The sequence below is a fragment of the Halyomorpha halys genome, unplaced genomic scaffold, assembly GCF_000696795.3.
Source record: "Halyomorpha halys isolate HHAL.00 unplaced genomic scaffold, Hhal_1.1 Scaffold452.1, whole genome shotgun sequence".
NCBI lineage: Eukaryota > Metazoa > Arthropoda > Insecta > Hemiptera > Pentatomidae > Halyomorpha > Halyomorpha halys.
This window is the reverse complement of record NW_027113202.1, coordinates 514,957-531,301: the sequence shown is the minus strand read 5'-3', so window position 1 is coordinate 531,301 and position 16,345 is coordinate 514,957. Positions and strand designations below refer to the sequence as shown.

General features: G+C 31.2%; 1 protein-coding gene across 1 annotated transcript in view; it reads right to left on the bottom strand.

The window, feature by feature from the left end:
• Window positions 1-16,345, bottom strand: part of LOC106682932 (uncharacterized) — a 55,190-nt gene that overhangs the window by 23,890 nt on the left and 14,955 nt on the right. The window contains exons 12-22 of the mRNA XM_014424074.2: window positions 13,386-13,460; window positions 10,230-10,274; window positions 9,754-9,810; window positions 7,562-7,627; window positions 6,845-6,892; window positions 6,472-6,531; window positions 6,116-6,169; window positions 4,368-4,418; window positions 2,584-2,634; window positions 2,339-2,428; window positions 1,466-1,531 (exon numbers count right to left, since the gene is read on the bottom strand). Coding sequence (XP_014279560.1) covers window positions 1,466-1,531; window positions 2,339-2,428; window positions 2,584-2,634; window positions 4,368-4,418; window positions 6,116-6,169; window positions 6,472-6,531; window positions 6,845-6,892; window positions 7,562-7,627; window positions 9,754-9,810; window positions 10,230-10,274; window positions 13,386-13,460 — 663 coding nt within the window. The remainder of the gene's footprint in view (window positions 1-1,465; window positions 1,532-2,338; window positions 2,429-2,583; window positions 2,635-4,367; window positions 4,419-6,115; window positions 6,170-6,471; window positions 6,532-6,844; window positions 6,893-7,561; window positions 7,628-9,753; window positions 9,811-10,229; window positions 10,275-13,385; window positions 13,461-16,345) is intronic.

The window sequence follows — 16,345 nt, the reverse complement described above, 5'->3', positions numbered from 1 at the left end:
TCAGTATTAGCAATATAAGACTAATAGAGAGTAAACAAAGTATACTTTTAAATAGACGTTTAATCAGATACCTGATGATAGGGTGACAACCCTGAAACGTTGTTATTGTTTATTAATGATATAAAATAAATAATTAAAACAAGGTACAGTACCTTTTCATTCACAAGTTCTATTTATATATGAAACTTCTCCAGTAGAAGATATAACTTTAAGTAAAAATAAATAATTTCTGAAGATAACCTGGCAACGCTTATGCTAGCTTAGTATCTTTCTACTTACATCCAGTCCAAGGATCCTTCATAAACATTAAAACTCCTCTTGTGTTAATATTACACTCTCCTAATATACTCTTCATCGCAATTAAATTCATTTTTAATTTTCATCCTTTGACTTCTTAGCCTTAGGGTGAAGGATTGAAAGTAAAAATGCTAAATATGTATCTTTTATTCCATCATATTAAAAGTAAATATTTCTATGAATTCCTAGTCCCCTGGAAATGATGGTTTTCTAAATTAAAAATTGGCCTGTGTTGAAAGTTTTTTGTCGACAGAACCAGTCCTTTAAGTCCAAGTCCCAGATCCTTTGATGTCCAGATGTTTTTTTTTCTTTGATCGGCCATTAGAAACGGATTATGTTCTACAATTTATATCCCTAAAGTGTCATTGCAAACGAACGACGCTGATTGATCACTGTGTCTACTGGTATATTGGTTTGATATGTAAATTTGCGATGCAGTCATTATGTCAGTTAATTAAAATTTAAATATTTACCTATTGTATGTCAAACGAAGCTGAAATTAAAAAAAAAGTTTTTATCGTGTTATAGCCCATACTTCCCGTCAGTGCTTAGTAATTACTATATATATTTGGTATTTATATCAATGTTTATTAAATCTTGTATTTCTTATTTTTTTTTTAACTGAACAAAACTAAAAGAAATTTTTCAGGCACCTAATTTAGAGATTATAAGAATCCTTAGTAACATTATTGCTCATTTTTATCAAAGGATGTTACTCAATTTGAGCGAATGAACACGTGATCCTCCTTCCGTTGAAAAGAAAAAAAAAACAAAAAGAAAATAGAATATTTGTGATTGTTTTATTTATTTGTGATTGAGTAAACGTTGGTTGAGAAGCGAAACGCCTTCAATTTGACAGACGCAACCCGCTAAGCTTAAACAGGGTGCAATTCTTATAATAAAGCAAACAAATCAATTGCAATCCAGTGTAGGACTTCAATGAGAGTCTTGGCCCGACGAAGGAAAAAAAAAAAATAATGTACAGGAATCAGCTCAAAAATACATAAATAAAAGTTTTGTTTTAACCCTCACTGCCACTAACCATACTACTTATTTGATATAAGAAACTTTTTTTCTCCATCGTATACCTATGTTGAGGTATAGGGTTGGATTTCTAAATTGAATAATTGTAGATTTTCTTGTAAATAATAAGAAATTTATTTCGTACCTTTTTGCTGATTTTCTGAATTTTTAGGCTTTCCTTCTTTACTCTTTTTACGTGCCTTTGATGATCCTAAAATAACAGATAGTGGTTGAAATAAATTGGACTATTGTACATATTAAACTACGGTGAGTAAATACTGTGTGCCTGCTAACTAAGAGAAACTATTCATATTATTAAATCAAATCAACCAGTGCATGTTATAAAAATTACCGCTGCTAAAACGAAAAACAAAAATTTATTCATTTTAGTAAAAAAGAAGTTGTGTACAACTCCTTTCAAGCAAAGTTACTTTAACGTGCACAACTATGTGAAATGTCCTATATTTTCTCTTTGATAGGCAATTAACCTAGAAACTTCCACATCACATATTTGAAAGAAAGATATCCAGTGGCTTAAGCTAAGATAAAAAAAATATTCATAAGGACATCTAGTTTGGTATTACGAAGTTAACATACATGTACAAACAATAACAAACACTCACATATTTTATGTGTTTATCATATCTATTAAAATAATATATATATATCCGTCTAAAATATTAAAATAACAATACGGAGGAAAAAAAGCTTAGTCTTATTTTTTTAACTGTATTAATGAAATAAATGGATTCAGAATGATAATATCAATTCTTGCAGGAAGTCAGATCACTTTTTTATATTTATGAAGAACAAAATGCAAATTTAAAAAGTCGTGTTCTAGCTTTATTGAATTACAAGATTTTTCAAGTATAGCATAGAATATTCTGAAATTGAGAATGTGAGTTTTGCAGCTAGACCATTCAATTATATGACTACAAATTAGATATAACTCCGTTTCCTACTAATCTACACAAAAATACTGTATTTTAGATAATCAGAATTTTTACTCTACTCTTACTTGGTACAGGTTTTTTGAATATTTCTAAAATCTTGGAATATTTTATGGACACTAATTCTGGACTCTGGCAATCTTTCTGTTGCAAACCTGCTAAACATAGCATGCAATATTAGTAACTAGAATTGTATTAATCATAAGGGTTAGTTAATACTATAATGGTTAATATTAATTGTTTTAATCAATTGGAATTTCTACGCACAAAGCAAATTATTTTCATTTGGGCAATAAAGTATTTTAATTAGAACCTTGATTTCCTGGAGTTTTTTCGAGAGCCGCTTCAGTATTGTCGGATGTACCTAAAACATTATAGCAGTTGACATCAAGGATCGTATTAACTATTTTAAACTAATTTACTATTAATTTAGAGCTTGTATATTTATTTATAAAAAAAAATCCGAAATAATTACATTTAAACAACTAATACTAAAGTAAATCATTTCTTTAGTTAACATATTTTTTAAATATGGTTTTTATTATTTTAAATCGAATAAATAAAACATTAAAGAAAATTTATTGTAGGCAACGGTAATTCATTTGCTTAAGTTAAATGGAGAGAAAATTAACCAAACGTCTTACTATAAACTAGTTAACGGTCAGCAAGACAGTAAAATGTTATTTAGGTACAAAAAACACATGAAGAATATTTTTTGTCGGCTGTAAGCTAAAAGAAGTAGTGACTATTTATTAATGAGGGCATGTTTCTCGAATAACGGTTACAAAAATTATGAATGAAGTAGATCAATAAGAATGCCCTTCCCGCCAGGGCACATATAGTTCAAGGACTTTAGTTTTTTGAAAATTTGATTAGGCAAATGAAGGTTAATTCTGTGTATCTCTCAGAAATGAGTGAAGATTCATCTTGAAATATATCTCCTGAAAGAGAGAGTGTGGAGAATACCGGGTGAAACGCCGCGCAATATTGGTATTCCTAAAGTGAAGCCAAGGAGGCGCCGCCACGACCGCCCAAGCTGATAGACGCACCAAATGGCAAGGGGAGTCTGTGGTATCCAGTCCTTGAGTTAAATATATTGCATACATTTTCAGTCGGTTCCCATCAGGAACCGGTAGAGATACACAATACAAATAAAAATACATAAATATTTGAGTAAATAAATAAACGTGAAACCTTCGGTCAGCTTTAGAACAGCTGAAGAGCACTGGACACAGCAACAAATTTACTTAAATCATCGACTCTACTTAAAGGAAGGTTACCTGAAAATTATTGATCCCGTTAAATTTTAGAATATTTCTGTTACTTTTTAAATCTACATATAGCTAGCTAGTGCTTCACTTTTGTTTAATTTGAACGTTTATGTATAAATAAAATGAATCCATTTGAAAGTTTAATATCAACTATTATATTCAGTTAATCTTAAATAATATCATAAATCTTCAATGATACACTTTAATATCTTTGTAGACACATTTTAATTAATCTTTTATTTAATTTTAAGGTATTAGCAATGCTTTTTCAAATAAAATGTATTCGTAGTTTTATTTGGCATATATAAACAAAAATAACCTAAGATGTTGGCTCAATTTCAATTATTGCATTGGAACACCGAACGAAGTCATCTGAAAGAATTTTGCACATCTAAAATAAAAGTGGCACAACGCTAAATTAGTATCTTCAAAAATGTAAATGGTGACATCCCAAATCGCAACCAGCCTTCATCAGGACGAACTAAGAGACCCAGTAGATATTGTACTAGCGACATGTTTAAAAAAAAAGAAACCCGTTTGCCATTTTTGCGAAATGTTTATCATGTTAAAATTTTGGGAAAAATCCACCATTTAATTTATAATTGGCAATAATCAATTTCAAATTCGAATTTTTCATATTTTTTTGGATAAAATCTTAAAATTAAATTAAGTCAAAGAGCTCCAGCTCAAGATGTGTTGCAGATAAAAGGATCACATTCACCTCAAAATTGGATTATTTATTTCACCACATAACAATATACGCATATATAAAGTTAGCAACGAACGCACCCATAGAAGTACGATATATAAAATGAGATGAACTTACCTTGAGTTTCGCCTTTAGACAAGCTCATTATTCCCACAGTATATGTATCAGCTGTAATTTAATTAAATGTATTTTGAAATAAAAAAAAAACGATAGAATATTTTCTTTATGTATTACTAAAATAAAGTAATTCCTTACTTCTTAAAAAAGTAAGGTCTATATACTTATATATAAAGAAAATGTAGATGTAAATACTACTATTATAAATGTATATATGTATATAAATAAAGACTGTTATTATTATAGGAAGATTGCTGATTGACCGTGTGTATTAATGAATGGAATATGAGTTTTATTTGACCGCACCCGGACCGGTCAAATAAAACTCAAATAGTAAATGGGTGTACTATTTTTATTTGAGCCAACGTTTCGCCCCACGTTGCAGGGCTAAAAAAATACAAACACTTGACAGATACAAAGAAAAAAAAACATAGTGGAAAATACCAGCGGTATACAGTGAAACGTAAAATTAAATAAGAAAAATTAAAGGTTATTAACAATAAATGAAAACGGTAAGAGTAACAGAAAGATAAGAGATAAAAATAAGAGAAGAAATATTAAAGAAAGTACAAATTAAGAGATGAAAAGGGAAAAGAATAAAATCAAATGAAAATGAATGAGACAGAATTCATACCTGTAAGCAGGCGAGCACCGCGGCGGATATTGTTATTCTTATAACTATATTATTAAAATTTTACGCTAATTAAAAATCCACAATCTTCCTCCTACGTATAATCTCAAAATAGGAAGAGCTTATTTAAAATATTAAACATATTCTAAAATGCACACTATATTTATTAGCGAAATGATGACAGGGACTAAAAGAAAAATCATTAAAGACACAAAAAAGTATATATATTGTAATATAGAACATAATATATATACTGTAAATTTCAACCTGCAAGTTTTTGCTATTTTGGACGTAACTAATTAAAAATGCAATGTAATTTATTGATGAATATCTATTATTTATTTATTGTCATTTACAACTGGCTTGATACAGGCATGTAAAGGAACCTACATTGGTAGCACTCTAATAACATTTACTAATTATTATTAATAACATTGCGTTAAAAGATCTTGAGGCCATGTTATTTTCAGGTGCCTCGGAGGATTGTCAGAAAAGGAAGAGAAAACAATGTTAAGAACTAGTGGGTTCGGGTGGTTATAATGTTTATAATGAAAGGATTAATTTCAAGTTCGGGCTAGATCGGTCACATGTGGGACACTAAGTTCATTATGGATGATTTTATTCGCATTGTGGATTTTACAATGGATTTTGGAATGCAAGGATTGGATACGAGAGGTATTCAAAGCTTTAGTGGAGCCCCAAAAACTCAATGATAGGTCTTATTATAGTTATGCAGTCTTTTGTAATGGATTGTAAGTGTTGACCGTTGTCAAGTAAGTGCTGTAATAGTCGAAATAGACGCGTAGTTTTATGACATTCCAGCCTTGTTTGAGGTTTGTATAAGGAGACTTAACTTAATTTTTAGATTACGAATCGTCTGGTTAATTGTAATGTCCTAGTTAGGTTTAACATTGATAATTTTAACGATGAACCCAACAAAATAATAGAATTATTTTTAAATCAGTCAATAATTTCTTCATAATAATTCTTTCTATCTTTAAACCATCCTAAGTATTATATTACTAAGTATGATACTAAAGTAATTGGTTTCTTTATAAAGTAAATATATCGTAGTAGTAGTAGGGTTATATATATTAATATATAAACAGAAACTTACTTTGCGTTCCTTCTGTAACGTTTGATTTTTCCTGAGCACTAGTATGTTTAGCAACTGTAACAAGTAATCGGCCCATTTTAATAAAAAGTATTTTGGAATAAATTCGTATGAATGTTATGTTTTTAATAAATGTATAATTCACATTTCCATAAAGACTTAATCCGCATTGAAATTCTCATACCAGTCCAAAGACATATTAACGAAAACAAATAGTGAATTTTAAAGACTCTTTTATAGGGTTCAGATAATTACTAAAGAAATAGATTTAATTCTTACTTAAATTGTTTATTTTATCGAGTTATATCATTTTAAAATATGAGTATTACATTTAAATGTTATTAAAATATTGAATTCACCTTCAGAATTCTCTGTTAGGTTCAGACGTGAATCAGGAACTCCAATAAAAATTAGGTCACCTGAAAAGTTTTACTCATAAATATTAAAATATTTCAATAAGGGTGTAACTTATTGTATTTTTATTACGACTAACCCAATGCAATCATTGCGGCACTGGATTATATACAACAATACCAGTAAATCATCTTAACATTACATATGATATTTAAACACAGAACGACCAACACACATAAATACATATGTATTCACATTCATATGTATTTGTGTATCTATGTGTTTATGTATCGTGTATACATGTATATATTCATGCGTTTACGTAAAGTTAGCAACAATCAAGTATAAAAGTAATGGTACAGCATGATGTTAACTTACTTTGTGTGCCTGTAGTCAAATGTACCTGTCTCTCGATATCTGTAGCAGCTGTAACAAGCAATTCTCACCAAAACAGAAATTTATTGAATTATACAATTAAATAGCAAATCATATCAATAATTTTTTTTATTTTTCAAACTCTGGCTAAAGTATGTATTTTTATATTAAGATGTTGAGGTGAAAAAAAGCTGGCCGAACTGGGGATATCCAATCCCCAGGACTGAACCTTCCCGACGTCTTGGACCAAGAATGCCCTCCTTGCCAAAAATGTCCTCTTCAACTTTCTTGCCATCCATTCCAATGGCTGATCAAATTTTGGGGGCGGAAACTAGAATTGCAGCTAAACATCTAAGCGACTTCCGACATTTGATTTCCTAAACACTTTCCGCTTATCTTTATGGCTCATCATCCCGAAGGCTCACAGCAATCAAGAGTAGTAATCCCTTGACCCTTTGAGCCGATGATAATTAAACATTATACACGACGTTGTTTAATTTAATTATTTACTTATAAGACAAAATTTCGAAAAAGAAATTGATATGCTTAACAATAAGGAATATTAGTGAAGGTAGGAAAACCCAAAACGTTGCACAGCAAAAATAGAATATTGATAATATCTTAAAGGAAGTTTCTTTTTCACCTCCACAGCTTAATATAAAAAGAACAAGCAGCTTCCAAGGAAATAAAATAAAAACAAGAATAAAATATTTTATATACCTTTAGAATTATCCGTTTGGTCCAAACATTTACTAAATTCACTGACACCAATTAAACGGAGGTCACCTGGAAAAGTTTTATCATACATATTTAAATATATCTAATTATTGTTTATCACGAGTATTATCAAATTACTAAATTATTCTTAACCTATGTGAAATAATGTGACAAACTGCGAAATGTCAACGATGTGCTCGAATACAAACACGCTTGGATTTAACAGATAGGAACTATGTACATAAAACGTGCGTTCAAAATACGGCGGGAAATTTCCTTGAAAAAAAATGTCATCATGCCCGATGCAGTAGTAGTTTGTTTATGACGAAATATCGCCAACACAACCAGTCGATCGCGAGGCCAATTTGGGTTGAGCGTCGATCGCTCGCAATGTTTGGGGTGGAATTCCGTGTACCATGGACTATGAAGCGATTGTAGAAGAAAAAACAAGCAATAGTTTTAGACATATCGCATATGGATAAAAAGTTATAGTGGCCAAAAAAAAACAAAAAACGCGAAAGTGAAATATTGAAATCAAATTATCAGCCAAACTCTGCAGCTTTATAACAACTTTTTCATATTTATGAACAAATAATACAACAACTTATACATTACAGTTGATAAAATGGATCTTTAGTTAAAATCTATCATGAAAAAGTGTTGGAAAATCGAATTTTTCAGATTACGCTTGTACGGGATGCTGCTATCAAAAGTTGGGTCTGGAAATTAATTTTCTTCATTAGTCTATATCTCGAAAATTTAATAAGTGATTTAAAAAATAAAAAATAGTTTTGAACACATATATTATCCACCCATACCTCGCTAGAATGCATTTCATACTAAAACACAATGGATGAACATAGTATGCATTTCATACCTCTTCTTCACCCTGAGGCTATGCCTATGTCAAGTCGATCGCGACACACTTATAAGATAAAAAGTCGATGTTATTTACAGAAAAGTTGGCCACCCCTGAAATATATACTCTTTTCTGCTGATATTCCTACAAACCACAATATCTTCCTTACAACCTTCGCTGACGATACCACCATCCTTTCCTCCCACTCAGACCCTAAATTGGCATCCCTAAACCTTCAAAGACATATTTCCCTAATTGAGCAATGGTGTAACAATTGGCGAATTAAAGTGAACAAATCAAAATGGAAGAATGTCACTTTCACTCTCCGTCGCAGATCCTGCCCGCCAATCCATTTCAACTCGATAGCATTTCCATTCTCTAACACAGTCTGGTATCTTGGCTTTCTACTAAACAAGAGACTACCATGGAACCCACACACCAGACTTACGTCGATCTTACAACACATTACTGAAAACCGATCTGGACTTACGGGCTTGAACTGAGGGGAACAGCAAGATTTTCAAATATGTATCCAGTCATTTCAATCTTAAGTCCTTCGAACAATAGCCAAAGCCCCATATTACGTAACCAACAAAACCTTACAGCATAACCTCAACGTCCCTTATGTCCTTGACGTTATTCCATCTTGATTTACCAACTTCCTTTAGAAACTTATACACTATTCTAATCCCTTAGCACAATCCACCCCCAACAATGCCTGTAATCCTCCTCAAAGGTTGAAATTGCATAGGCCCCGAGACCTTTTATGAATAGCTGTTGGAGTTCTGGCAGGGCCTGCTTCTCCCCTCAAGTCACGAGTGTGTGCATCACAAGCGATCTCACTTATACTCCACTGACCAGCAATACCAGTGACGCGGCTGGAAGAGAGGCACTGCCATGCCTCCCACACGGGGTAGCAAGGCTTGTTCCGAAGTTCCCCTGCAGAAACTAAATATTATATATAGTTGCAAATGTGTTTTTATTTTACTGTTACTTAAATTTAATTTTCTTTGGCATGTACATATTTATAATTTTGTTATGGGATCAGTTTTATTTTATTATATTTTTATATAGATTCAAAATTTTATTTATATAAACCAAGATAGTATTATCTTTTATTCAAATAATTATATGATTATTATTTTAATTTAATTTTTTTTCTTTCAATTATTATTTCCTTTTTTTTTTTCTCTTTTCACTTTTTTTTCCTCCTTTTCTGTATATATTGTATGAATGTTATATTTAAACGGTAATAATTAATGCTCTTAAATTGTATTATTTCTCTTTAATAAATAAAATAAGAACAAATTTATTTAGATATTAAACACAAACTTACTCTGCGTTCCTGTAGTGAAGTTTGCATTTTGCTGCCCGATTTTGATGTCCGTAACAGCTGTAATAAACAATCAATCCGCTTTAAGGAAATATATTCAGACTTATATAAATAATAAGTTTTAAATAAATATTATTTTTATAACCTCAATGATTCACGTTAAAAAAAAATTAAAATTTTAAAGCCTTAACATACCCAAAAAAATAAAACATCTTTACCTTTAGGTTAGGAATTAGATAGGTATTTATATAATACTAGTTTAAAACTAAATTTATTTACTAGCGCCAAGCCAAGATGTTAAAACGAATTTTCAATAAAGTAATTAGCTTGGCAAAAAAAAATTAATAATAACAAGGTACATTGAAAAATAGGAATGACAGAAAAATAACCATATAAAATTGCATTATTGCAAAAATTCGTTATTTATTGTATAGAATAATTAATAAAACAATATATACATAGTCAGAAAAGTTACTTACTGCTAGCATCAATTGTTTCTACACGTGGAGAAGAAATCGTACAGGCTGTAAATAAATAATTGTTCTGAAATCTGATAAGAAGATAGATAATATTTACTAAAATATACTAATATAACTCTTAAGCCTAATAATAGGTACAACAAAAAAAAATTACTGAAAACAATATCCAAAAAATAAAAGTACGGAAACATCGATGCATGCCTCTAGGTTGAGAACTTATCGCCCTCTCACTTATACATTAGGTTTTCGGTAATGTTATTTTGAATCGAAATATTATCTTATGATCATGTTGTAGTTCAACAACCTATTTTACTTTTTCTTTGGGATCGAACTGAACATGTATATTAATACAAGTTATAAACATATTTGTGGACACTTACCAACTCATTCTAGTTCTTTTTCTCCTTTGTTGGTATTATATTACTTAACAGCCATTAGTGTTACTCCTCATTCAAGGCAATACTAGTTGTTCTTAAACAGAGTTCATAATAAATGTCTAAGGCGTTGCAAATAGAGCAAAATGAACGGGCTATCATAAAATTCATTAGCATGTTCTAGAAAGGGATTTATTTTTATGAGTCAGCTACGAAATAAAAAAAAACAACACCGGTTTCGGATCGCCGAAGCTTTCGCCTCAAGAATAGTAGATGCAATATTAACATGGTCCACCAACACTGCCTACAGTCCAAGAGTTAAAGCAACAAAAAGTTACATGATTATCTGAGCAAGATGGGCTTCAGCTACGTTTGTTAATATTATATATAAAAAAGGAAAGCACAGGAAGAGGACCACGCTGCGCTGATGAGAGCTGTAAACTGACAAAAAATTCTTCTTTCTTCTTATTTTTGAAGTAACAAGTCCAGTAAGGGTTGACCACGCCCTTGGGTCTCGGGTTTACGTTGAGGTTAACAGGAATGTAATTTGAATTGAAAACCGCCATTGTAATTTAAACTGAAACAGAAGGCAACTAGTTATTTGACCTACTCCTCTGCCAGTTCGTCAGAAGTTCCATCTTGACTTCACTTTTCCTGGCGGTTACTTTACTCCTTCCTTACTTCCTCTAAGACTAACAGACTAGCTGATAATTATTTTAGTACTTTATGTATCAGACAAGAAACATGAAATATTTTCAGCGTGGCTCAAATGATTTTAATTTTTAATGGCTTCTTTTCACTCTAACCTTGCTGATTGACGGTTATTTTTACGCATATCCACTACTATTTATTAATCTATAAAATAATATCAGTCTGGCTCAAATCTTTTTTTTTTGTGTAATATTACATGTTGGCTTATATTTACAGAAAATTGTAATTAGATTATAGAGTTCATTCACACCTTATATACAAATATATAAACTAAACAATATGAAAATAAGAAAAAAAATAATTAATAAATAAAAAACAAAATTAAACATAAAGTAAAATAAAATTTTTAACGCAATCATTCCTTGGTATAATCGAACACATCACAATCACAATCGAACGAGCTTGGATGAGCTTTATGGACAAATTATATGATGTACTTTTCATAAATAGCTAGGATTCTAGGAAATTTTTCCTAGACTAAAATTGACAGATTTTCTAGTACTAAATAACCCACAAATTCAGAAGACTGAATAACTTCGAACGTATTTCATAACTTTAAATCTTGTAATGACGCTTTAAAGTTGTTTTCAAACGTATGTATATATATCTGCACTCTCTATTTTATCCTTATTATACGTTATGGTACCATTTATTAACTTACATTGGGTCATATCGACACAGGAAGATCGATAGCCGATTTAGCGGGACAAATTTTTTTTAAAAATAAACTTTCATTTATTGATAGATATTACAATAGAGATGAATGATCACATTCATACTAGGATAAAATAAAATAATAATACAAAAAAATAAATGAATAAATGAAAAAAAAATAAGCACATAAAAATAAATAAAACCTCTCTTAAAATATATACATAAAGAAGGATAAAGAAAATAAACATAATCAAACTATGTATATGAAAAAAAAATTAATCTCTAGTCAAATTTACACTGGGACAAAATTAACAAAGTTTTCGGACCAGTGGTTTATAGGTTCCATGCGTAGCCACAAACAGAAGCACAAAATAAAAATATTTCGTCAAATATGTCAGCAATAAGACGAAGGAAAGCGAACTGGCAATATTATAAGTTTCGTTAATTTTTTTTTTAATTTCTTATACTGGAAATCCATATCGTTAAACCAAAATGAATCTTTGTTTTCAATATGGTTTTAAACATGGCCATTTTATAAGGTTTTCCAGTTAAAATTTAAAAGTTTACATGTTAGTGAAGTTCATTTTTCTTCTATTTTTAATAAAATTTATTTTGAATATTAAAGATATACATTGGTTATTGAAGAACTATTGAGGACTAAAAACATCAATAACTAGCTAAGTAAAAAACAAAACACCTTCATTTAAACCTGAAAACAAATTCTAAATGTCATTTTTAACAGCCTACAAAGCCAAATATTGTTAATAAATAATTAATATTTTTACAATGATAACATTGGTGTTTAAATTCATTTTTTGGTTTTTTTGTAATGGTCTTCTATATCGTGTAAAAATCTATGTTTGCCTTTAGTCCATATTGAATCTGTTTTAAAGTGTAGATACCTTCAATCTTTGGTATCTAGTTATTATGATTCTGATATTTAAACTGCTTTTTGATTTTGGGCAATTGCCTTTAGTTTGCTTTTCGGTTAAAAAACAAGTTGTTTTTTTTTTACTTCGCCCAATATTAATGTCCTATCCTCATTGCAGATACAATGAAAATTTCAGCTGGTAGATAAATTTTAATTTAAAAATATGAATGCCAAACTATTAATAAATAAAGCCCCTTCAGAACAGTAATATTTTAGATTCGTACCGGTAAGATACTTTATACACATTTACGTAACAATAAAGATGATTGACCATTTTTTCACAGAAAACTGGATATATCTAATTATTATTACTTGTGAAGTCAAGGTGGATTGTCGTATATAGCTAAACGTTTTACATCTTATTGTTATTCACGATAAGTCAAGAAAACTCCTTTAACCGAAACTGAGCTAAGTTTTTGTCGAAAAAATATTAAATTATTAGCCGGAAAAGTCACTTTTATATTATCCTTGATTGTAAAAAAATACCTGATGCGTTCTCTTTTTCACTCAGTTTCAACGACATCTCAAAAAATTGGAATCCGGAAACTGAAAATAACGACCCTGCAAAAAGAAAAAAAATGCTTATCGGAAAACTGCGTCCGTTATCCAAACATTTTTAAAGTGAAAATACTAATCTAAAGAATTAATATAATTAATCTGTACCGCTACAACCAATAAAGAGTCAGAGGTTCAGTAAGGAAGACCAAGGGTTGTGCAAGGAGTTGATTGTGTAAGAATCATGTAGGACCACCACATTTTCCTCCAACTAAAAGTATCCAGTTTATGATGCTGATTGTACCCCGGAGGGCAACCGAACCCACAAGGTTGACTCATGGCTACAGTAACAGTATATATACAATTATCTGTCATAGCAGGATTCGAATTAATTGAATTAATAAATTCAATTCTTGGTCCTGATCTATCGATCAGTGATAAAGTTATCACTTTATTTGTTTCAAAGTAAGGTACATTAAGGATTTTGAATTGTAAGGATTGGATTCGAAAAGAATTCGATGGTTTAGTGGCGGGAGCTCAACTCCGTAAATCTAAATAGGCCTTATTATAGTCATTAACATGGTCTTTTGTAATTAGTTGGAAGTTTAGACCGTTTGTCTAGTAAGTAGACGAATTCAACGAGCGGTTTCATGTCTTTTCACTCTTTTATGAGAATTCCAATTTAGTCGTTTGTCCAGATTTAATACGAGGTAGCGAATCTATTCCACTGGAACTAGCTTAACATTTTAGTTATTATTATAGAATACTGTAGAATACGGCAGAAAGTATAGGTTTACGACAAATAGACAAGGTGATTTGAAGGGGCTTATTTTAATCGTCCAATTTTGACACCATTCTTCAAGGGATGTGATGTGAGATTGCAGGATCCAGAATACAATGGATCGGTCATTATTTGCTGATAGCGCACATCTGTTATCGAAATACGTGGTGAGGACAGTATCAGGATGGATCGGGATGTCAGCTGTATAAACAGTGTAAAGGATAGGACCAAGGATACTACCCCTCAGGGTATTATCCACATATAACACCAGCAGACTGAGGGAACAGGGATGAATAAGCACTATTTTAATTAACTTTGATTAGTCTGTCAGTGAGATAGGAACGAATAATGAGAAATTAGGAATGCGTAGGAGTGTAGGAATTTACGGATCTTTTTCGGAAACTCGATCAAAAGCCTGTTGTACATTGGAAAGTATCAAGTAGTTGATGAAAGTCTATTGTATTCTAGTAAGACTCCCGAGAAGCAGATTTCACGCTCCAATGTAGACGAGACATAATTCACTACACGATGAGATTACTGCATAGTAGAGTGCAATGTTCAGAATCCAAACCGGTGATTTGAGATTTTATGATTGGACTCTAGGATAAGGTAAAGGCGTTTCAAAATAAGTTTCTCCAGCATTTGGACGATAATAGTACAAGGAGAGAAGGAACGGTAGGAAGATAGATATTCTGGTGGCTTTCAAGCATTATTTTATCTTCGGTAGCTAGGATTAAGGTCCAGAGAAGATAAGGCAGAAGTGGGTCAGTTTTGAGTCCAGTTCTTGCATTTGCACGTTCTTGATTGATGTTAGGAATGCGTGTTACGTTAAAGTGGAGCCTAATTTTGAATAGCATTTGAATAGAAAACTATGCGGGTCCTACACAACATCATGTTGTGTAACATGATGTTGTGTAGGACTGACCTTGAGATTTGGCTGTATCTCTTATTCTGTGTCCTCTCTTACTTTTTGGCCTAAAGGCCACCAACAACACTAAGGTATGTTGTTCCATTTTCTCCTTTCATCTTGAATGTTAGCTCCTTAGCGTCGCAGCTTAGATAGATATTTAGATCTCGTTGGGCTTGACTTACAGCAAACATGTGATCGAGTCGGACATCATTGCTGTGCTTGAGATCGTGTAGGGCTCTATTATAACTGCTTTAAAATAAGCTACATTACGCCAAAAGGCCTCAACAATGCATGTTCAATAGGTCAAGTAGCTATCTAGAAAATGAATTGACGGGAATTATCGCAAGTTTTAATATTCGACTTCAAAGCATTCGAAGCAAGATGAAAAGATTTGCGCTTACGGTTGTGAAGGAGTAGCCAGTCCTACAGGTATTCGCTGTAGGTCCTGACAAAAGAAAAGAAAGAATTAAGAAGGAGGAGAGATTCAAAGAAAGCAGAGTAAATAATAAAACATTCTAATCATCCCAAAATTGTACCAATGTGTTTTATTGTTCATTGCCTCTTAAGGAGGAGAATATCTGAAGCGGATACTCACACTCTGGTTTGTGAAGTTGTTTTAAATTATCTCTCTGGACTAATAAATATAATATCTCTCTAAAATAATAATAATAAATAATCACCGATAAATGCTACTATATGACGTTAGCTTTTAATAGTTACTGTACAGATCAGGAAATAGTGTCGTTACATTCTCATCAAAACCATTCCTCACCTCTGGACTGAGCCTGAACACTTTCCTCTCTCCTCATTAAACTATTAGTTTCCGATAAATGATCCTAAAATTCTCAAGTAATGATCAGGATATATATTAGGTACTATTTCCCAAGTTAAATAATAGACAGATTAGCCAAAAAAAGGTCAGATAAGCATAAAGCACAAGTCCACTGAAAAAGGAATTAGTTAAAAGAATTGCCAAATGGAGTTATAATAACTATAATTATTTCTTAACCACATCACACCGTGTTATCAGAAAATCACTCATGAGATTTTTTTCGCTATGAGAAATCCTATCAGTGTAATTTCCAAGTTACCAATAAGAGTTTCGTTAGTGAATTAAGTTATCTCACATACCCTAAAACTTTGTAGGAATTTGATGTTTCTCGTAATTGCAAATACTGTTTTCTATCAGACAGTAAAATAAATGAAATTTAATAGGCTAAAAAATATAATAAACTAAAAAAAATTATTCTTTATAATTTT